Source organism: Triturus cristatus, chromosome 1_2, assembly GCF_964204655.1.
Source record: "Triturus cristatus chromosome 1_2, aTriCri1.1, whole genome shotgun sequence".
In the NCBI taxonomy this organism is placed as follows: domain Eukaryota; kingdom Metazoa; phylum Chordata; class Amphibia; order Caudata; family Salamandridae; genus Triturus; species Triturus cristatus.
In genome coordinates, this window is record NC_140580.1 from 396908577 (window position 1) to 396932914 (window position 24338).

Here is a 24338-nt window from a genome sequence, read left to right on the forward strand (position 1 = left end):
TGAGTCACTTTTTCTGGGACCCTTTCTTAGTTGACATTATGTGTCATTTAATTAGATTATGGTAGAGTGCATATGAGCTAAAATTACTCTGGTCTTGTGTACCAAACATGAATGTACCCATCTCTCACAAATGTGTCCATATAACATTTTGTAGTGTATGTAATGCAAGTATCATATTCTTGTGGGTAAAAAATGAAGTGATAGTTTCCTGGAAAAATATTTTCTGGTGGCACACACAGTACAAGTACCAAATAGTTACACACTATTTAAAAACATTTAAACACAAGATAAACTATGAACTATTATAATGGATATGCCTTTCTTGATCCAAATAGTCTTCTATCTATTGTTTACTTTTTATAGTGCCATTTTAGTGTGCCTCTCATGTCTCAGCCAGGTAATTTGTTGCCGATTAGGCCTTTTTCAAGATGAAGTTTAAGCTGCATAGATGCAGAATTAATAGGTAATTCAATCTAAGATAGCCAACATTAAAACGGGTGCCCAAGGCTTACTTCCGGGATATTATCTTGTAAATAGTAAAATGTCTTCAAAAACGTACTCAATATGATGTTTTCTGGTCATTGTGTATTGAACAGAACAGCATGTTATGCTGAGCTGAAAACTGAAAAATCTTCAATAATTTTCAGTGAGAGGTTTCTTCTCCAATGATATTCTTGTAGTATTGTTCTCCTTTTAAGTATATAGGAAAGAAGCTCTCTGTTCATCCAGATTATGTAGTAAGTAAAGCGGGAGGCAGCGAAATCTCTGCAGGTAGTTCCGATTACCAGAATCACTAGTTGTTACTTCAAGAATCCTTTTATGAATGCTTCCATTTCAAGGAAATTACATTTTCATGTCCTTTGTCTAGTTTCCTGTCCTTAGTTGCTGCATTTACTCACCCCAGTCTGCTATCAGTTTTCTGTATCTTTAATTTGATAATCATATTTGTTTACGATACAACATTTATTAAAGCATTTTCAATTACATCTTTCAAGACTCATGGTAGGTAACCAAGTATAATTGTAAAGTGGCATTATACTGTGGCACATACATGGTGTCTTCATCTATGTGTTTATCACATAGTTTCAAACTCATAATTGTAAGTGGTTTAAATTCTCATTAGCAGTATATTCTTCTTTAGACCATTAGAATCTTGCACTCCAGTCAACAGAGCATCAGAAGACCAAAAGACAAATACTTAACTTCTTTCCAACATTATAATGTTTGTCTTTTGTTTCTCTCTGTTTAATCACCCCTAAGTGGGTGGCATCTTCTAATTGTTTTATAGCCCTTTTGTCAATGGCTTCACAGTTTTGTTTTGCACCAGCTATATTGGTTAATGTCAGATTTTTTTTCAGGCACAGGAGATTAATTGATTTGCCCTGAATCATAGCCAACTCACAGTACTCAAATCTGGTTACTCAGTTACAATGTCGACAGCTCTGGCCATAAAGCCACATTGTGGCTCTCTTCCCTGCTTTAGGCTGAAGGAGTTGAGTGTTCTATATCTCAATCTTTGGGTATAATCGTTAAATAACCCTGCCACTGGTCGTATGGACCTTTGTTGGTCGACAAAGAGAAACGAGGAGCAATCATCTACATAATAATAAACCACTAAAGACTTTCAGTTTAGCCAGTAAAGAGAATTAGTCTGAGTTAAAGGGTGTTATTCTTCAAATCTTTTTAGTCTTTCATCTTTTTTTCATTAGTTGTTAATCTTTAGAAGTCATTATTATAAATTAATATAATCCATCAATTGATATTTGATTATAAAATAAAACAATATATTTATTAGAATCACAGTCAATATAGAAATACTAAAGCAAGCATGTTCCATAAAGGAAATTCCCTATTCCAAATAGGCTGGGCTAATGGGAGAAAAAGTTGCAGATCAAAACCCATAAAGAGTACAGATGATAGAATCAGTGCCCAAACATGAAGCTTTTGCATTATAAGCTGGGAAGTTTTCTCAGCCCTAAAATTGCACCAGACAATTCAGTAAAATATAAGTAAGGTAGCCTGACATGAAGAAAGGCATCAGAAATTCTAAGACGAGTCTATAGTTAGAGAGTCGGGAAAGGAATCCACTCAATACTCTAGGAACATGCACTAATATAAACACACAAATTCTATGTTGCAATTTTATTTCCTTTCGTCTTCCTCATCCTTCTTTGCAATCTCAGCATACTCCTGAGAATGAGTAAACTCCCCATTTTCTCAGGCTGGCACAATAGGCTTTCAGACATTACACCTTGAAAAGTTACATTGTTGATGTCTTGCGGTACGGATAGTCTTCCCATGAATCATTCTTCTGGTAAACTCCTCTTCTCTCAGTGAGAATCTTACGATCAGTTGTCTAATACATAACAAATGCCTATTCGCTGGCTCACTGAAGGCTGCTGGAAAAGTACAGCATTAGAAAAAAGGAAACATTGTGTACAAATAACTATTCAATGTGAAAAACAGGTCTTTCAGTGTTAATACATTATTTTTCAATTAACGCGGCCCAACAGTTAGGCTAGCTGAAATCAGCACACTTTATTTATTTGTGGGCCTATATCATTTAAATATGATTACCTCCTAAATGTTTTGCCTTTTTAACATATGTTTTACTTAAATGTGAGCTTTTCACATTATTAATGCATTTAGTTATGGAATCAAATTTGCATCAGCAAGGCCCTCATCTTTAGCTCAAACTTATGACTCAAGGAGAGGGTCTTACCCGCTTTACCCTTGGACATTGGCTACTATGCAGTGTTAGAATGTTCTATTCTTAGGATCTCCAGTGAAACCAATTGGGTAGCACCAGGATGTACATACTGGTGTCAGCCTGTTGTCAACACCTCAAGTGATCAAGGTGTAGGAGTGTTCTTCACTACCCGTATCCAACAGGTGTGTTTTTATTAGATTATTCTAACTGCAATGCTTTATAGGTTGGTACAGCTTGCTGTGGCGAGCTTTAAGACTTTATTACTGTATAAACATCAATTCTGTTCCCAACTCTGTAGTGGGGTCAATGCATCCATAACAAGGGTAGAAGCATTTTGGAAAACTAAATATCTCCAAGGACATAGAGAATAGCACATGCAATGGTGAAAACATGTAATACTATTGAAAATTATTTCCTAAACATTTGATATGTGGATCATATTTCAAAGTTTCCATTTCAGAAGCTCATGATCACATTGTATCCTGCATTTGTTATTCACAGGCACTGTTGAACGAATAAAGAAAATCAGAGATTATGCTTTTGTCCATTTTAATAACCGAGACGATGCTGTAGAAGCTATGAATCTTATAAACGGGAAGGTACTGTGAAATTGGAATGGTTTATTTTGAGCTGTATCCTTGTATATCTGCCATCCCTTTTTATTTCGAGATATTCTCATTGAATCCTAGCTGTCAAAGTCAAATAAATATGAGCCAAAGAAATTTGATGCAACATCAGTGTAAATGTTATTATACCATTTTCTCGATACATTGGTATCATACCATACAAATGAAGACAGGACTGCCATTGGATCGTCGGCAGTGTCCTTAACATTCATTTCCAAAACATATACACAAATATTATCAGGAAAAGCCATGGCAATCTTGAACTTATGTTTAACTTGTGCACAAGCACAATGAGCTTGGGTGACAAAAAATTAACAAATGGTAAATTACAAGCTTTATTCTATGACAAATCATAAAAATATATTGGATGATATCAATTGCTCACTAAAATGTTTACGCATTTTCATTATCATGGGCACCGCTGACTGAACTACCTACTGGTTGGTCAAGGGTGTAAGGACATGCCACTGATGAGCTTAGAATGCTACTGAGTGGTGTCATTATGCCCCATCAAAAAATGGCAAACCAGCATGGTCAAGCAGCATACCCTGTAGCATTATTGGAATCGTAGAATTCTTTTTTCAAACATCTGGGAGATCACACCCCATCCAGAAAATGAAGACCTTCACCGTCGCCAATCCCACATCAAAGTAAATTTTATAATAATTTTAATATACAAATGGTGCAATATGCCTGCCCTTTAACTTCGGATTACAGTCTTTCCTACACATACCCTCAGGAACCAATAACACATTGGAACGGGTTTGAAATTGCTCAGTAAAGGCAAGTGACACACGCAAGCATACACAAAGTGTTGGTCAGTCTTTTAATCCTTCCAGAATCCAAACTCCACTCTTAGAACATCTCCTTGAGGAGCTCAGCCACTACAAAATCACCATATCACTACAACCACAACTTTCAAGCAGTAAAAAAGACAAGAGTAAACTAGGGGAGGGGAACCCAACTCTGGAAAGTTTAAGTCCCTGCACTTCCTATCATTGTGGTGTGTCATTCACTATGACTGCTCAGTTTTGATTAATCCGCAAACATATTTTAACGGTTTATACTTGCATGACATTTTTTACCGAAATCAGAGGGCAATCTAAAAATATTGGATCGTCAAACCTGAAGTGTGACATGAACAGATCAAATTGTGGGTGCATGTAAAAAATCAGGACTGAATATCTTCAGCCCAAAAGCTAGAGTGTTAAAATACTGAATTTCAATGGGTGTGCTGTGGCCTCTTGCTCAGCTTCATTTATGCTATTTATTTAGTCTGTATTTTTACAGTGCAGCTTTCATTAGGCCTATTGCTAACAATATACAGTTTGGGGTTTGGGTCTGCCACTTTCAATCATCAGCTTTCTTTGACTGGCGTGAGCCATGAGATGAAAACTTTTTCAATAGCATCTTAGCTTAAACAGTGGAGTATTTATCTCTCACCAACTGCTATTGGCTCCTTGGTGATATCCTTCCGCCTCCACTCTAATGCTTGCTTTGAATGTATACGGGACTACTTTATAACTGTCTGCTCCCTTTAGAATGTCTCACTCTAATTTGTTAACTATGCATGCATTATTTAGCCTATTACATCTAGTTCTTTTGGCTTTTTTTCGGGCTGGGAATCAATGTCCTCCCGCCATCTAGGCATCTCTAGCCCTGCCCCAAAACTGACTCCATTTCTCCTCTGCTGCCCCCTTCTGCTCCTATCGTGAACTGTGCTGGAAATTGATTTTCGTGATATGTATTTGCCTGAGTTTAATTGTATTACGAAACGTCCATTTAACCCAGAGATAAACTGATTTACAATCATGGAATAAAGAAGTACAAATGTCAATCACGTTTATGCACGAATTACATTTTTGCAATAATATACATCTGTTATTTTCTCTTGTGCTTTCACTTGCTTTAAAGTTGATTGACGGCTCGCCCATTGAAGTGACATTAGCCAAACCTGTGGATAAGGATAATTATGTGCGGTACACCAGAGGCACTGGTGGGCGTGGCCCTGCAGTACAAGGAGAATATGCCTACACAATCGGACATGTTTATGACCCAGCGACAGCCTATCTTGGCGCTCCAGTTTTTTATGCACCGCCGGCTTATGCTGCTGCTGCTGCCATCCCCGGCCTTCACTTCCCTGCCGCAAAGGGACAAATCAGCAGCAGAGGGCTAATTAGGCCCCCATCAATCAGAGGTAATTCCAACCAATGACCAGATAGCAAATAGCTCTCAGAATACCAATGGGCTAAAAACATTCAAATGAATTTCATGATTGGATGAACATTTTTAATGATAATTTAATAATTACATTATTTGACTTAATTCTTCAAAGCAGCTGCTTTCTCGTGTTGAAACTGGTTCCAAGTGCAGTGGTTCATTGTTTTGTAATGACTATAAAACACAAAACCAAGACTTATCAATTAATAAGCAAGCAAGATGTCAGATTACACGAGAATATTGATAATTTCATCATTACAATGCTGTAGTGTTCAAAAGAGTGTGACCCTGTGTTAGCACATACTGAATACGGTACTAGTCGCCCCTGTTCTTTACTCACACGTTCACCGGTTATTTAACCAAAGCACTTTTAGAAAAGGACAATTCTAATTTACTCCAGTAACAATAACATTAGGTTAAATGCAATTTCTGTGCACATGATCAAACCTAAAAATGACAAAAAGAAAATTATCAGGCAGTCCTTGGAATTTAGAAATATATTGTAGCATGTTTCAGAGATCAGACATGATGCTTTGTGCTCATGCATGTGTAAATTTGGGGGTTGCCATCGAAGGGCTTTGTTGCAGTCACTGACGTATGACCAATCACAGGGTCTACCAGGGCAATTATTAAAATTAACTTCTCGTGAGGGTCAGTAACAATTCTCTCCTGTGGGTTATAACAGATTTCTGGGGGAAAATGCAGTAGAAGTACACAAAGGCCCTAAATATTTCATAGCTACCATGGTGTTTTAAAACACACCCCTTAATATGGGTCAATTTGCATCCATTCCCAAAAATTAAATTAGTCTATAAGAAAATTTGTGTCAAGATATACGGATAAATGCAAAGCGCTACAGAAAATTCTAGTGTGTAGTCTACACATTTAATCAACAGTGTTAACAAAGATTTAACACGTATTTGCCTTTTGCATCTATAGTTCATATTAGATATGTCATCATATTTTGGCTATGCACACATAAATCAGAAATGGTGAAAGCAGAGTTTATAGACTGATTTTATGATCAACTTTAAAGTTATTCATTCACAAAAGTTAAAAAATCCTCTTTTCTGAAAGAACCTGTAGAAAATGGCATTGCAGGGAGATTAGTTAGAAAGCGTTACAAATATCACTTCTGGTGTTTCTTCAGTTTCTTAAGTGCTCCCAGGTACGAGTTTTATGGCTTAGAAACACTACTGTTCAGTTCAATGTTCACTTAAGACAGTGGTGCTGGAACAATTTTCAGAGAGGGTTTACTGGCCATCAACATCCTCTATTGTATTTACATGCCATGGGTATAGGCCTAAATAGTGCTGCACCTGCTGTGGCACCATTGGCTATGGGAGTGAGGGGCCCCGGCAATACAATTATTTCAGTTTTTTATTATCAAAATATGGCAAACAGGTCCATTTTCTTCGCTTCTATTAGGCACCCTTGCCATGACACTGTTCCATGATGCTGGTATACAATTTGAGATATCTGTTCTCTACTTTGTAAAGCAAGCGTCTTTGGTTGCATAAGTGTTGGAAAAAGTCTTGAAAACTTCTGGTATTTCCTCCGCAAGAGTGTTTTTTATTAAATTAAAAAATACACAAACTTTGCAGTCAGAGAAAGGAACAGAAACACTTCTCATTATAAGAGAGACTAATATCATTATTAGCAGCACTTTGTCAAGTTGCGGTTTGTACTTCAGTGCGCAGTAAATGCTCCAGGGCCTCTTTGTGAATTTTCCATCTGAACTCCAATAAGAATATCTGGGGGTGTTGCAGCACCCAGCACATCCCTACCTCCAGCACCACTGACTCAAAATCAATGCACTGGGCTTGTCTGCATTCAGGGGTTTACGGGAAAAGGGCAAAGAACACTCAGAGCTGTAGTGGTCACCACACACACAGTGGGAAACATATCAGTGAGACATTAAATCTTTGGTGTGTGGACAAGGCAGATCCAATCCAACACTCTGTCACATTCCAATCTAGATCATATTAGCAGTTGTTTTTGGAGCTTGATTTCATGTGGTGTGGTGAAGCTCCCCTGCTTCCCATCTCTGTTGGACATATTTGGAAGTCGGATATTTTGTTATTCATTTCCTTTAGGTTACCGCTATGTATTCAGAGCATTGATGAAGTGTGATGGTCAGATGCCGATCAGGAATTTCATAGACATTATATATAATTTGAATAACATGGACTTGAGATGTATTTATCCAGGGATGATGATTATTCAAGAGCAATTTTGTAGGGAAGAAGAGACTTAGTCAAGAACTAAAATACTCTTTCACTGAAGTCCATGTGGTTATTTGAAGCTTGATGATGTTCCAGTGATCAGTTGAGTCAAACACTGCTGCAATATCGAGGCAACCTAGGAAACATGCGTAACGGCTGTCAGTTATATGAGTGCATCATCCGCTGTTTCTGTGGTTTAGAATGTCTGTTACTTTTGACATAGCAGTGGGCTGTTGGTGGTAAAGTTGATAAGCTAAGAGAAGGTACACATTTGAATTGATTTTTTCTAGGAAAGATGGCTTGTGATGGTTTGCTAGCTTCTTGGGTCTGTGACGAAGGGAGACATTCTGATTTGGAGTTCCTTGATCTAGTGCCATACACACATTTCTCTGACAGTTTGTCTTGCTGGTAAGGCAAAGTTACCAAAGGTTATCCAAGGATGTCCATGAAGAATATTTGTTTATCATTGTAAGTCCTTCTGTCTGGACAGTTTGGACCTCAGTGACAGCTCATATCAAGACTGTAATCTGTCCGCCTCCATAGCACCCGCTCATTTTTCCTGTTGTTAGCATAACATGTCAGATCTGAACCAATGGCTTTGGCTCTTTTTCACATCTTAGTCAGCTATCTTAGTTACTACCTCTTCTCTTTAACCTCTTCAGCGCGGCGCGGATTTCCGCGCCACGCTGAAGATTCCGTGCGCGGGCGGGGCCATGATGGAACGGTTCTGTCATACGCACAGCGCAACCGACGTGCATGACGGAACCTTTCCGTCATGCGCGTCGAAGGGGTTAATATCTATCTATCTAACGATTTACCCGGCACGGAATTCCAGGTTTTGCTGGAATACCCCCTGACCTGGGTATTTATCCTAGAGATTATGCCTCCTAGAAGCAGATGAAAACTCTGATTCCAGCACATTATTCCTCAAAATAATTGAATAACTATTAATAACCCCCCCCCACACACTCACACACGCACGCACACACGTACACACACACACTCTAGAATTACCAGGATTCTAGTATCAGTAATTCTGTGGGAGTGTAGAGAAGGGAAAATTGATCATACTCAGGCCTACTCATAATGAGGGACTCAGGGATTTATAAGATATAATGATGATGGCAATAAAGCTATCTGTACTTAACGCTGTCAGTTCTGCAAATGAACTAGCACAATTTGTCATTCTGTTATCAACAAACCATTATTTACAGTCATTATGTACAAAGTCTGCCTGTTGTTAAAATTGCAGCTTTTGCATTGTAAGAGATTTAAAGTGGTTTCCCAGTATATGTTCCACTATTAATACGTCACTCAAGAAGGAGAATGCTGTGTGGTCATTCTCCGATAAACGAATCAAGTCAGAAAAACTTTTGAGAAAGGAACCAGTTTTAACAGGACAAAGGCTTTATCTAAAAGAATGTAACAATGAATTTACATATATAAATATTTTTCTGTCTGCTGTATCTTTCATTTATATCAAAGAATCTACTTTTTATAATCAGTTTCAATATGTGATGTTATAAAGGATCACTTTCATGAACTGTAATTCAGATTTCAAGCATAATGGTGAGTAAAATCATGAGTGATCTTTGCATTAATATGATGGACATGTAAGCCTCACCTGAACAGATCTTAGTGCACTGGGAACACTGCAGCTGCATCTCACTGACTCAGCTTTCCCCCTCATCGGAACAATATCCGCTTCTGAATGGCACACCACACAAAAAGAAGTGCTACTTCCAGTTCACAATTGATTATAGTTTCCCTACTTGGACATGTGAATCACAAATATCAGTTTGAACTCTGTGCATGAAGGTCACAAACACATCCTATATTTATTACTATGTTCCTTTCGAAGGATAATTGTATTGAACTGAAAAGGTTCAATATTCAAAGCAACAATATGAAAAATAAACGTGACATTCAGAGAAAATATTGGAAATTGATATACGTGATACAATCTATTTTATGTACAATATGATAATTTAACTGTCAACCCAACAAATCTAGTTGTGTATCCAAATATCACCAATATTTATACCATGAGGTGTGGATATGCTTCTTGGCATGTGAGAAATTATTGATTCTTTAATATACCATAAGGAGGGTCTGCCTATAAAGAGGAGAATGGGTATGTGATGTAGTTAAATTAGGAAATTGTTTCATTACCAGTGTAAATCATTATCATATACAAATATTATTAAGGTAATCTTACAAGCAATAAATACATCAAATGACTACTTGTGTTTAAGGGCTTTGAATATGACAAAGGCAGCCCCACAGTGATGTTTCCCCAGTGGCTAGATATCGGCAAAGCATAGACTCCAATTGTAGACTGGCAATCTTAAGGTATACAGATAAAAATGGAAGCTTGTCTACTAACTCCAGTTTAACCTGGTTAAAAATGGTAGGATTGCGTGGATCTGTAATATCACAGAAGGAATCTTGGATGATCACGATATTTTGACTAGAATATCAAGAACCAAAAGTGACACATACGTTTGTTAAGAAAAATATCCAGCGATTTCCTATATCTAACTCTACATCCATCTACCTTCATGATATAGCTAACTTCAAGATGTGTAGATGTGGAGTTACGACTAGTAAATCCATAACTTCTGTGCACCAGTCTGTTGCGCCGCCATCGCTTGGGATTCCCTGGGCTCAGGACACGCCCATTGCGCCAGGCCACGCCCCCTTCCGACCACTTAAATCGCGCCCTTGCTTGCAGCGCGTATTAGTAGGAATTGACCTCCTGAGGCGGAAAGCCGGGAGCGCTCGCTGATTTTTAATGATAGTGACACTTGTGCTGTTTTTACCTTCTTGTGTGGTGTTCCCTCTCCCTTCACGCGCCGCGGAGCCAGAAGCGGGTTGCGCCGCCATCGCTTGGGATTCCCTGGGCTCAGGACACGCCCATTGCGCCAGGCCACGCCCCCTCTCTGCCCTTTTTAATCATGTGCATGGCCCGGCCGCGCCGAAGGCGCGCCTAAGGCAAGCCCGTCTGCGCCCGTACGCGTCCGGCCGGGGACAGGGGCCACCCCCCCTGATCCCTCTCATAAGACGCAATATGACTCGGCCGCCCTCTTCACATTGAAACCCCCCATGAATGACAGCTGCCTTCACAGATATCACCCCCTCAAGCTTCCCACTTATTGCCAGTATTGTAATGTCAACTTGAAATCGGGTCAAAGTAGGCAGCCTCAGCAAAATTTTACCCTTTTGCTTTTAAATTGCAGGTCTATGTCAAAACACAAAGTAGAAATCTCGCTCCTTCTAGACGAACTCTCTCCGGATGCTCTCTTCCTAACCGAGACCTGGTTAACCCCAGACTGTGACCCAGACGTAATTCAAACCTTGCCATCGGGCTACCAAATCAAACGCCAGGATCGTACATGCGGGAAAGGAGGAGGCCTCGTGTTGGAAAACCACAATCCCACTCTAGAAGGGGTGGTGGTGGTCTTCCGGACACACTGTGGTAGCTTGGCTCGAGTGGTCAGGAATCAGGCTCCGTGCTAAGCATACAACATACCCAAACAATAACCATGCGTGCATCCGTTCCAAAAACGACTCTACACCGTAAAAATTATGAAAATATCTTTCTTTATCTTCTTTTTCTCTCAGTTGCTGATTGGATAAATAAATAACAATCACAATATACAAACTTTTTAAATAGTGCAGGTCAAATAAATACTGGCTTAAGGATTCAATAAATAGGGGTGATCTTAAATAAGGAAGGTATAAATATAAGTGCAGTACATACAGGCAATCAAATATTTTGAGGCAATAAATACTGTAAACCAATAAATATTGTGCATCAATAAATACTGTGGACCAATAAATACAGTGAAGCAATAAATAGGTTAAATACAATAAATACAGTGCCCCTAATAAATACTTAAAAGCTGACAGTGACACTCATAGAATCAGATCACTTTTGAATTCCTAAGGGCTGATTTGGCCCAGGCACAGCTTGTGGGGATGTGGAAGGCTTGAGGGTGTCTACTCCCTGGCTTGGACAAGGCTGAGGCCTAAACTGAGGTAGATCAAGGGGGGAATACCAGAGACCTGGCTCTCTCACTCCACACAACCTCTCTAGATTAGTACCAGCTCACTCCTGGCACAGTCCAGCTGGTTCCAGCACCTCTCTAACCCCTAGAGTAGTCTCTTAGGATTCCACAGGGCCTTTGGCGCCCTCTATTCCACTTACTGCCCTTTTTCTGATGCTCCGACGCCGCTGGAGTCGTGTCGACGCCGTGAGGCGGTTCCGGTTCGATGTCGGCGGCCTCGGCACAATGTCAGTTCTTGACGACGCCGGTAGGCGGCTCCGGTTCGATGTCGGCGGCCTCGACTCGATCTCGACCTCCGATTCGATGGCGTCGGGCAGTCTTTACTCGATGTCGACTTCGGGCGGCTCCGGTCCGATGGCGACCTCGGATTCGATGACGTCGGCCGGCCTTGACTCGATGTCGACTTCCGGCGGCTCCGGAGTGCGATCCTCACTCCCGACCTCCGGTGCTCCTCTCCTTAGGTTTCCGGCGACTCCGGAGTGCGACCTCCCCTCCCGACCTCCGGCACGATTCTCTCAGGTTCCGGCGACTCCGGAGTGCGATCCTCACTCCCGACCTCCGGTACACCTCACCTCGGTCTCCGACGACTCCGGAGGGTGGACTTCACTCCTCCGATGACGCCGCTCACTCAACCTCGGGTGACTTCCTCCTCGACCTCTGGTATTCCTCACGACCTCTGACGGCGCCCTCTCTCGACCTCTGGCGGCTCCGGGTACGACGTCCGCTTTCCAGTCGGCGCCGCTTCTCCACCTCGGGCTCCCGGTCTCAGGCTACTCGACGTCGGACTCCAGGAAAACCAGTTTCCAGGTCAGGATCTTGCTGTTCTCTGTTTCTAAGGCCTGTTCCTGCTGTCCAGGTCCTTAGGATGGTTTTTCTTGCTTCTTCCCACACAGGGCTCCAGGCTGGGCTCAGTCAGTAGGGACTAGTATCAAGGGTGGGTTTATGGACCCCACTCCAGGCACAAGTTTCCACCCCTGCTGCCTCACTCCTTCCTCCTTCAGGTTTCTGCTGCTCACTCTTCACCAGTCAGGTGCCAACTGCCAGCTCCAACTGCCAACTCTCTGTCTTAGCTTCCCAACATTCTAAACCGCCTCCAACTGTCACAGGGTTCTGGAATGTTCTGGAAGGTGCTGGTAGGTTCCAGTGGATGCTGGTGATGTCACAGGTGGCCACCATTTTGTGCTCCAGGCCCTCAGACAGAAGTTTCAGGGGTAGCTAAAATGGCTCCCTGAATCTGCAGCAACACGAAAAAGTCTGGTGGTTCCCGAAAAGGAAAAATTCAAACAGGGTTTGAGGCAAAAGTGGGACAAAATAAATAATGATGAGGAGGGACCACCCAAAGGGCTGACAGGTCTAACACGCGTCCCCCCCAGCTGAAAGTGGGGAGAGCTACCCAACCCCTTGGGAGTTCTCATCACTAAGGCGGAAATACCTTGAGAGACCGTCTGCATTGGCGTGGTCCACTCCAGGCCGAAGTTCCACCTGAAAGTCCATTCCCTGTAGGGAAATAGACCACCTCAACAACTTGGGATTCTCCCCCTTCATTTGCATCAGCCAACGAAGGGGTCTGTGGTCGGTCTGAACTAGGAAGTGCGAGCCAAACAGGTATGGCCGCAACTTCTTCAGAGCCCATACCACTGCAAAGGCTTCACGCTCTATTGCACTCCACTTCTGTTCCCTGGGAAGTAGTCTCCGGGATAGGAAGACCACGGGTTGATCCAGACCCTCTTCGTTGAGTTGCGATAACACTGCCCCAATGCCATGTTCTGATGCATCTGTCTGGACAATGAACTCCTTGGAAAAGTCTGGGGCCCTTAAGACCGGGGCCTCGCACATGGCTTTCTTCAATTTCTCAAAGGCTTGCTGACAAGCCTCCGTCCAGACTACCCGTCGAGGTTGTTTCTTGGACGTGAGCTCCGTGAGGGGGGCTACGATGGTACCGTACCCCTTCACGAAGCGGCGGTAGTATCCCGTGAGGCCCAAAAATGCTCGGACCTCAGTCTGTGTCTTGGGGGGTTCCCAGGCCATGATGGCCTCGATCTTCGCCTGGAGGGGTTGCACCGCTCCCCTACCCACCAAGTGTCCAAGGTACACTACTGACCCCTGCCCGATCTGGCACTTGCTGGCCTTGATCGTCAATCCAGCTTGTCTCAGGGCCTGGAGAACAGCTTGCAGGTGACGCAAGTGATCCTCCCAGCTGTTACTGAAGACGGCTATGTCATCCAGATAAGCAGCAGAGAAACTCTCCATTCCGGTGAGGATCTGGTTTACCAGGCGCTGAAACGTGGCAGGTGCGTTCTTGAGCCCAAAGGGCATCACACAGAACTGGTAGTGGCCATTGGGCGTGGAGAAGGCTGACCTTTCCCTTGCTCCATCAGTCAAAGAGATCTGCCAGTACCCAGAAGTAAGGTCAAAGGTACTTAGATATTGGGCAGCTCCCAGCCGGTCAATCAATTCATCCGCCCTAGGGATCGGATGAGCATCAGTTTTGGTCACTGAATTCAGTCCCCGATAGTCCACACAGAACCTCAGTTCTGGTTGGGCACCTGGTGGTGCAGCTTTTGGTACTAACACCACCGGACTAGACCAGGGGCTGCTAGAAGGTTCGATCACTCCTAGCTCCAGCATCTTAGTGACTTCACTGTGAATGCTGGCCTTCACCTTGTCTGACATCCGGTAGATCTTGGACTTCACAGGTGGGCTGTCTCCTGTGTCCACGTCATGGACGCACAGGTGAGTCCTACCCGGGACAAGGGAGAACAACGAGGAGTACTGCCCCAGGACCTGGCGACAATCCTCCTGCTGTTCAGGAGTTAGAGATGGGGAGAGAATCACTCCCTCCACCGACCCATCCTTCTCTTGAGACGCAAACAGATCAGGGAGAGGCTCGCTTTCCACGTCCTCTCCTCCGTCAGTCACCATCATCAAGATGACTTCGGGCCTCTCGTGGTGGGGTTTGAGGCGGTTGGCATGCAGCACCCGCAGGGGCTGACGAGGGGTCTTCAGGTCCACCAAGTAGGTAGCCTTACCCTTCTTCTCCAACACCTCAAAGGGTCCTGACCAGCGATCCTGGAGGGCACTAAGCTCTCCCGGTTCGATCACCCACACCTTCTGGCCAGGCTCCAACTCCACCGGGTGAGCATTGTGGTCATACCACGCCTTCATCACTGCTTGGCTGGCTTCCAAGTTGTCAGAAGCTTGCTTCCACAACTTAGCCATTTGGCTCCGGAAGGCCAGCATGTAGCTCACCACATCCTGGGGAAGCTTTCTGGGAGTTCTTTCCCATCTGTCTCTCACCAGGTTGAGAGGTCCACGTACAGGGTGCCCATACAGAAGCTCGAAGGGGCTGAAGCCCACTCCCTTCTGTGGCACTTCCCTGTAGGAAAAAAGTAAACAGGGTAGGAGGACGTCCCATTTCCTCCGCAGGCTTTCAGGCAGACTTCTGATCATGCCCTTCAAGGTTTTGTTAAACCTCTCCACCAGACCATTTGTCTGGGGGTGGTAAGGAGTGGTGAACCGGTATGTCACTCCACACTCCTTCCACATGGCCCGCATGTACGCTGACATGAAGTTGGTCCCCCTGTCGGACACAACTTCCTTGGGAAAACCCACTCGGGTAAAGATTCCCATCAGGGCCCTAGCCACAACAGGTGCTGTTATGGTCCTCAGAGGTATTGCCTCTGGGTACCGTGTGGCATGATCCACCAGAACCAGGATAAACCTGTGACCAGCTGTAGTCGGCGGATCTAACGGACCCACAATGTCGATGCCCACCCTTTCAAAGGGGGTGCTAACGACAGGAAGTGGTTCCAGGGGAGCTTTCAGCTTCACCCCTGTTTTCCCACTGGCTTGGCAAGACACACATGTCCGGCAGTAGGTATCGGACGACACTTTCATCTGAGGCCAATAAAAGTGTGGGACAAGACGGGCGAAGGTCTTGTCTTGCCCCAGGTGTCCTGCCAATGGTATCTCGTGAGCCAACTCCAGAAGGAAGGCTCGATAACGTTGAGGAACTACCAAGGCTCGTGACGATCCATGTAGGGGTGCCTTGGGTTCACTGTAGAGGAGGCCATCCTCCCAGTAAACACTGTAGTTCCCTTCAACGTTCCCTGCTGCCTGGGCTTCGGCCTGTCGCCTGAGCCCCTCAAGGGTAGGGCACTCCCTCTGGCCCTGGCAGAATTCCTCCCTGGACGGGCCTCCCTCCACGTGCCACTCGGCCGGGATGGGTAGGTCCTCCAGGTTGGTAACGTCCCCCACCGCAGACTCCTGGTCCACCACCTCCGGTGGCCTATCCGTCCTACGGGGTGGGGACGCCGAGGCAGGCTCCTCCTGTCCTCGGTTCTTCCCTTGACTGGCAGCTGGCTGGGCCTTTGTTCCAGGCTCCAGCCGAAATGAACTCCCTCTTCGGGTAGTCGCGGACCTTGTGCTAACACAGGCCCAGTCAGGTGTACCCAGCATCTCGGTGTGAGTCCGGTATTCCACCTCCTTCCAAGCGTTGTGCTCCATGTCATTCCCCAGCAGACAATCGACTGGCACGGCAGGGCTTACGGCAACTCGAAGTGAACCTGCAACCCCCCCCCATTCAAAGGGAACCTCGGCCACGGGATAATGGCCTGTTCTGCCGTCAGCCATCGCGGCTGGGTGGAGTACATCGGGAATTACCTGCTCTGGAGACACCAGTTGGCTACGCACCATAGTCATACTGGCTCCTGTGTCTCTCAGAGCCTCCCCTCTTTGGCCGTTGATGGTGACCCATTGCCCATACTTTGCGGTATTTGCGGGCACCTGGATCTTAGGAACCATCTCCCGTTCTCCCAGGGACACTAAAGTGACACCCGCCCACTCCCTTCCCTTAGTTAAGGGCATCTCCTCCCCGAGCACTACACTAGCTACTCCGGGGGTCTTTCCTCCAGTGGGAGGGGGTGGTCGTTTCAAGCACTTCGGATCTCCTTTATAGTGTCCAACGCCACCGCACTCATAGCAATGGACAACCCTTGGCTGCTGACTCTGGCCAGGATTAGGGTTTCTGGGCGGGTTAGCCTTAGGGGTGAATCCTGTTCCCTTCCCTTGGAAGTTATTTTGGGGGCCTTTGGAGAACTCCTTTTTCTTTTCCCCTCCCTCTTTCTTCAGGGGGGCGCCCTGTCCGGCCTTTTGAGTATCCCCTCCAGTCCCCCTTGTGGACACCCGGGTACTAGCCCAAATGTCCGCCTCCTCAGCAAGCTTCCGGGGACTGGTCAGCTTGCTATCCACCAGGTGTTGCCGCAGTTCAGGGAAACATTTCTCGAGCAGGTGTTCCTTCAGTACCAGGTCAAACAACCCCTCGTAGTTCCTCACTTCACTGCCCTGAATCCAACCTTCCAGTGCCTTCTTTGCATAGTCCAGGAAGTCCACCCAATTCTGCGTGCCCAGTTTGTGACTACCCCTGAACTTCTGTCTGTACTTTTCAGGTGTTAGTCCAAACTTTCTGATGAGCGCCAGTTTCATGGTGGGGTAGTGGGTCTGCTCATCCTCCTCGAGGGCCAATAAAGCATCCCTACCAGCTTGAGGCATGTACTTGTACAATCCCCCTCCCCAGTACTTCTCTGGAACCCCATGGGCCCTCAACGAGACCTCATAGGCCGCTAGCCACTTGGCGATGTCGTCGCCCACTCCATAGCTAGCTACTATGTCCTTTGGCAGGTATGGTTTAGGTTCCCTGGTGATCCCTTGGGTTTGGCTGCCACCATTAGGAACAGGTTGTGCCCCGATTCTCAAGATCTGAAGATCTATTTCTTTCAGTCGCAATTCATGGGCCATCCTCTGCTCCTCCTTCTCCTTTTCCAGCCTTGCTAAGTCCCATGTGAGCTGTCTTTTCTCCCTCCGGTCTGTTAGCTCCACTTCAGACAAGCCACCGCTAGAGGCACTGCTGCCCTTCCTAGAAATGGTTCTGGGCCCTGCTGACAGGTTCCCCACCTCAGGTTGGTACATCTCAGCCCCCTCAGGGTCAGGCTCTCCATCCCTGTCTTCCTCCTCAGCCTTGCTTTCTCGGCGTGCCTCCCCCCAAGCCCTTAAGCTGGTTTGGAGTGCACCCTTCTTTGCTCCTGGGGGACAGTACACCCCCTCCCGCTGGCAAAACTCCCTGAGTTGGGCCACAGTGTACGTTTCTAGATTTTCTAGTACAAACTCCATCTTGCCCACTCAGGTTAGAGGACAGGTTTTTGTGCAGTAACTATGCAGGGGGGTACCTTTAATAATACCTCCTCCCACCACCAGAGTAAATTTGGAAAAAACAAAAACCCACAATTAGGAAGGCCGCTTTGAGAAAACTCCCGGTGTAGGCCTATGGACTACCCACAGTTATTGTTGAGTATACGTAGGCACAGCTCAATCCCACCACTGAACACCAATTTATGTTGGAAAACCACAATCCCACTCTAGAAGGGGTGGTGGTGGTCTTCCGGACACACTGTGGTAGCTTGGCTCGAGTGGTCAGGAATCAGGCTCCGTGCTAAGCATACAACATACCCAAACAATAACCATGCGTGCATCCGTTCCAAAAACGACTCTACACCGTAAAAATTATGAAAATATCTTTCTTTATCTTCTTTTTCTCTCAGTTGCTGATTGGATAAATAAATAACAATCACAATATACAAACTTTTTAAATAGTGCAGGTCAAATAAATACTGGCTTAAGGATTCAATAAATAGGGGTGATCTTAAATAAGGAAGGTATAAATATAAGTGCAGTACATACAGGCAATCAAATATTTTGAGGCAATAAATACTGTAAACCAATAAATATTGTGCATCAATAAATACTGTGGACCAATAAATACAGTGAAGCAATAAATAGGTTAAATACAATAAATACAGTGCCCCTAATAAATACTTAAAAGCTGACAGTGACACTCATAGAATCAGATCACTTTTGAATTCCTAAGGGCTGATTTGGCCCAGGCACAGCTTGTGGGGATGTGGAAGGCTTGAGGGTGTCTACTCCCTGGCTTGGACAAGGCTGAGGCCTAAACTGAGGTAGATCAAGGGGGGAATACCAGAGACCTGGCTCTCTCACTCCACACAACCTCTCTAGATTAGTACCAGCTCACTCCTGGCACAGTCCAGCTGGTTCCAGCACCTCTCTAACCCCTAGAGTAGTCTCTTAGGATTCCACAGGGCCTTTGGCGCCCTCTATTCCACTTACTGCCCTTTTTCTGATGCTCCGACGCCGCTGGAGTCGTGTCGACGCCGTGAGGCGGTTCCGGTTCGATGTCGGCGGCCTCGGCACAATGTCAGTTCTTGACGACGCCGGTAGGCGGCTCCGGTTCGATGTCGGCGGCCTCGACTCGATCTCGACCTCCGATTCGATGGCGTCGGGCAGTCTTTACTCGATGTCGACTTCGGGCGGCTCCGGTCCGATGGCGACCTCGGATTCGATGACGTCGGCCGGCCTTGACTCGATGTCGACTTCCGGCGGCTCCGGAGTGCGATCCTCACTCCCGACCTCCGGTGCTCCTCTCCTTAGGTTTCCGGCGACTCCGGAGTGCGACCTCCCCTCCCGACCTCCGGCACGATTCTCTCAGGTTCCGGCGACTCCGGAGTGCGATCCTCACTCCCGACCTCCGGTACACCTCACCTCGGTCTCCGACGACTCCGGAGGGCGGACTTCACTCCTCCGATGACGCCGCTCACTCAACCTCGGGTGACTTCCTCCTCGACCTCTGGTATTCCTCACGACCTCTGACGGCGCCCTCTCTCGACCTCTGGCGGCTCCGGGTACGACGTCCGCTTTCCAGTCGGCGCCGCTTCTCCACCTCGGGCTCCCGGTCTCAGGCTACTCGACGTCGGACTCCAGGGAAACCAGTTTCCAGGTCAGGATCTTGCTGTTCTCTGTTTCTAAGGCCTGTTCCTGCTGTCCAGGTCCTTAGGATGGTTTTTCTTGCTTCTTCCCACACAGGGCTCCAGGCTGGGCTCAGTCAGTAGGGACTAGTATCAAGGGTGGGTTTATGGACCCCACTCCAGGCACAAGTTTCCACCCCTGCTGCCTCACTCCTTCCTCCTTCAGGTTTCTGCTGCTCACTCTTCACCAGTCAGGTGCCAACTGCCAGCTCCAACTGCCAACTCTCTGTCTTAGCTTCCCAACATTCTAAACCGCCTCCAACTGTCACAGGGTTCTGAAATGTTCTGGAAGGTGCTGGTAGGTTCCAGTGGATGCTGGTGATGTCACAGGTGGCCACCATTTTGTGCTCCAGGCCCTCAGACAGAAGTTTCAGGGGTAGCTAAAATGGCTCCCTGAATCTGCAGCAACACGAAAAAGTCTGGTGGTTCCCGAAAAGGAAAAATTCAAACAGGGTTTGAGGCAAAAGTGGGACAAAATAAATAATGATGAGGAGGGACCACCCAAAGGGCTGACAGGTCTAACACCTCGCCATTATCCATAAGTCTATTTTTCAATGCTACTGCACTTCTGATTCAATCTCGGAGTGTGAAAGCTTGTCTTTTTGTCTTAAGTTCACTCCTAACGACAGTTTAACAGGGGCTCTTATATACCGACCGCCAGGCCCACCGAATCACTTTTCCTCCTCTTTACCCTCGTTCGCTGCAGACACAGCCATGTCCTCTTCGAATTTTTCGCTGCTGGGCGACTTTAATATCCATTTTGATGTTAGCACCGACTGCATTGCCAACGAGCTTGTCTCCAGTTTAGCCGCGATTCAATTACGACAATTGATAAAATCACCTACTCATGACAAAGGTCACTTGCTTGACCCAGTCTTTACCAACTGCTCCACCCTAACAGTTGGGTCCGTCACTCCTCTACCATGGACGGATCATCACTTAATCCACCTTAACTGGTCTACATGTAAAGCTCCCCTGCCCCCCCCTCCCATTACACGGAAGATGAGGAATTGGTCGAAACTTTCGCCAGAGTTATGGCTTAGCCTTCTCTCTAATGCCAAACCTACCCTCTCCGAAAACCCTGAACAAAATAGCATAAGTTTTAACAAATGGTTAGAGGACTCTATTGATTCCATCCTCCCCGTAAGAAAAACAAAGCTAAAAAGAGCCCGAGAAACCGCCCCTTGGTACTCGGACAAACTCAGGGAATTGAAAGGACAGTGTAGAAAAATGGAGAGAAAGTGGCGCCTGGGATACGCTCTCATTGATAAAGAAAGATACAGAGAAAATATTAGAGTTTATAAAACAGAAATAATCTCTGCTCAATCTATCTATTACAATGAGAAAATCATGACAGCCAGATCTAAACCTAAAGAAATTTATCAGGTAGTCAAAACTCTTTCCAAAATTCCCTTACCTACAATCACAACTAATGCTTCTACCTCCCGCTGCAATGAATTAGCTGAGTTTTTCTTTCAAAAAATAAATATAATATACTCTTCATTCATAACCCCTAGCTCAGAAGCTGTTACATCACATCCTACAAATGCCACCGAACACTCCAAGCTAGCTCACCTGAATGAATTTCCATCATTAGATCTGGAATCGCTTACATCTCTCGCTCTTCAGGTAAAATCCGGTTCTCTCCTTGATCCTGCACCCCCTAAAATGATGAATATGGCCAATCCAATCATTCTCCCTACCCTCTTGGATTTACTCAACAGCTCCATTTCATCAGGGATGGTACCTCCCGCCTGGAAACACGCAATGGTAAAAGCATTGTTAAAAAAACGAATCTCAATCCATTAGACCCTAATAATTACCGTCCAATCTCCCTGCTACCGTGGGCAAGTAAAATTTTGAAGAAGTTCGTCAACCGGCATGTCACCAACTATCTAGAGGAGAACCTTCTACTGGACGCCACCCAAACTGGGTTTCGCCCTAGACACGGCACAGAAACAGCGCTGTTAGCCGTTACGGAAGAAGCTAGGAGGATCATGGATCGAGGAGGGACAGTGGCAGTGGTCCTCCTCGATCTAAGCGCAGCTTTTGACACAGTTTGTCATAAAACCTTGTTATCCCGACTCTCCGATCTTGGCATTTCAGGAAACGCCCTTGACTGGCTGAGTTCATTTCTCAGCAATAGAACTTTTCAGGTCTTTGATGGCGATTCTTACTCCACAAGCCGACACCTAAACTGCGGCGTGCCCCAGGGCTCCTCATTGAGTCCCACGCTGTTTAATGTGTACATGAGACCACTGGCGGGGGTCGTCCAAAAATATGGTATTAAGATCATATCATATGCGGACGACACTCAGCTGGTGGTCTCCCTGACACAGAAAGGCAGCGTGCTTTCTCAATCCAATCTGGCAGCATGTATGGAGGAGGTTAAAAGTTGGATGACGAACTCATCCTTAAAACTCAACGGCGATAAAACCGAGATAATGATTCTCAGCCCCTCTCCTCCTTCTACCAATGACCTGCTATGACCTGTAAGTTTAGGACCAATGCCAACTCCGAAGGAAGACATAAAAAGCCTAGGAGTATGGTTAGATAACAAACTTACACTAAACACTCAGGCAACGAAAACAGCTGCAACCTGCTTCGGGATTATTCGAATGTTGAAAAAAATCCTGCCAATACTACCTTTTGAAGCTAAGCAGGTTGTTATCCAGGGCCTTGTACAATCTAGATTGGATTTTAACGATGCTCTATATTTAGGAGCACCAGAGTATGTGCTGGAAAAACTGCAAAGAGCACAGAACTGTGATGCCCGCACCCTTCTCCAGATCCCTCGCAGACAATCAATCAAGGCAGGGATCAGATCTCTCCACTGGCTCCCAGTCAGAGAGAGAATAAAGTTCAAAGCCCTATGCATATCGCACCAAGCATTTCACAGAGCGAGCCCGGAGATCAACCATTCTCTTCTCTCCCCTTACTGTCCCGGTAAAACTCTTCGCTCCACCAATGCATTTCTCGCCGTAGTTCCAAGAATTAAAAAAGCAAGAGCAGGTGGTAGGTCCTTTTCTTTGAACGCTGCCAGACTCTGGAACTCCCTTCCTCTCTCACTTAGATCCAACCCCATCCTTCTTCACTTCCGCAAAGAACTGAAAACATTTTTATTCAGAAACTAATTTCCTTCTATCTCCTGTTTCTAATCCTTCTTGTCCTCTCTTGGTCCCTCCTCAGAGTCTCTTCCCACTACTAGCGCCTGGACGCCCGTGGGCAGCAGAAGCGCTCTATAAAAATCCTTTCATTTCATTTCATTTCAATCTGTTGGTCACATTATTGTGACCAGTCAATATTCCTTCCATCGTATTCCAGACTACAACTGAGAGGTCGGTTCAGGCCATATTGCTGTTCATAAAACATACTACACTCAGCAATTCAGAATCCTGTATTTTATTTTACCAGTTTTTGTTGGCTTTATGACTTTTGGTACTTTACCACTGCTATTCAGTGCTAAAGTGCATGTGGTCTCTCCTTTAAACTTGGTATGATTGGCTACACTTTTTTGGTATATTTAATTTACCTGCAAGTCCCCTATACAGTGGTATTCCAAATACCCAGGACCTGTAAATCAAATGAGGGTCTGTAAATTAAATGCTAATAGTGGGCCTGCAGCGCCTCTTGCACCACCCACAGAGTTAGCCCTTCAAACCTGTCTCAGGTCTGCCACTGTAGGTCCTGCTTGCGCAGTTTACTGCCGCCACTGTGACTTGGCATTTAAAATTACTTGGCAAGTCTGTAACTTCCCTTTTACGACATATAGGTCACCCCTAAGGTAGGCCCTAGCTAGCCCTATGGGCAGGGTGCTGTGTAGGTAAAAGGTAGGACATTTGTCTTTATTGTGTGGCATGTCCTGGTAGTGACAAACAGCCTATTAGTTTATAACTGCTGTGAGGCCTGCCCCCATCATAGGTTTGCATTGGAATTCCCTGATATGTTTTTTAGTGGTAATTTCTAATCTGAAAGGAGTAGCGTTGCCATGTTTGGTATGTTTGGATAGTGGTGATAAATCCTGCTTATTGGTGAAGTTGGATTTTTCATTACTATTTTAGAAATGTCACTTTTAGAATGTGGGAATTTCTGTTTGCTAGTGACTCTTTGACTGGTTTAGACTGACAGGGGCCAGTTTGTGCATTCACTCTAGACAGTCACACTAAGGGAGCTGAGGTGTACCATGCGTACCCTGATGGTCCATCACCCGACTGATGGGTCTTCCTGAGCTAGAGTGGTGGGAAGGGTTGTCACCTGTCCACTACAATGCTGTCTCCACCCACCTGTAGTGTAGTGTGTCTGGAGCAAGGGCTGGGATTGAAAGGGGTGTTGTGCACTTCTAAGATTTGTTTTGAAGTTATCTTCACATCAAAGACATTTTGAGTTTACGTACATGGGCTTTGGCCGCATGATTTTAGACACTGCGTGGGACTTGTAACCAGACGCTGCTGGCTTTGCATACTGCAATAGAGGATTGCTGTGCTGCCAGGAAAATCACCACTGGGAAATTGCTTTATTGTGCTGACCTGCTAGCAGAACTGCCTCTTTGCCTGCAAGGATCCTGTGTGCTGGCCTGTTGCCTACCTTCCTGCTTCGTGCCCCCAGTGCTC

At 45.5% G+C, this 24338-nt stretch overlaps 1 protein-coding gene across 6 annotated transcripts in view; it reads left to right on the forward strand.

Annotated features, from left to right (window-relative positions):
- The window catches only part of A1CF (APOBEC1 complementation factor), a 176470-nt gene that overhangs the window by 121149 nt on the left and 30983 nt on the right, over positions 1-24338 (forward strand). For all 6 annotated transcript variants that reach the window (XM_085605377.1, XM_085605394.1, XM_085605415.1 and 3 more), the window contains 2 exons: positions 3212-3309; positions 5251-5533. In XM_085605377.1, coding sequence (XP_085461503.1) covers positions 3212-3309; positions 5251-5533 — 381 coding nt within the window. The remainder of the gene's footprint in view (positions 1-3211; positions 3310-5250; positions 5534-24338) is intronic.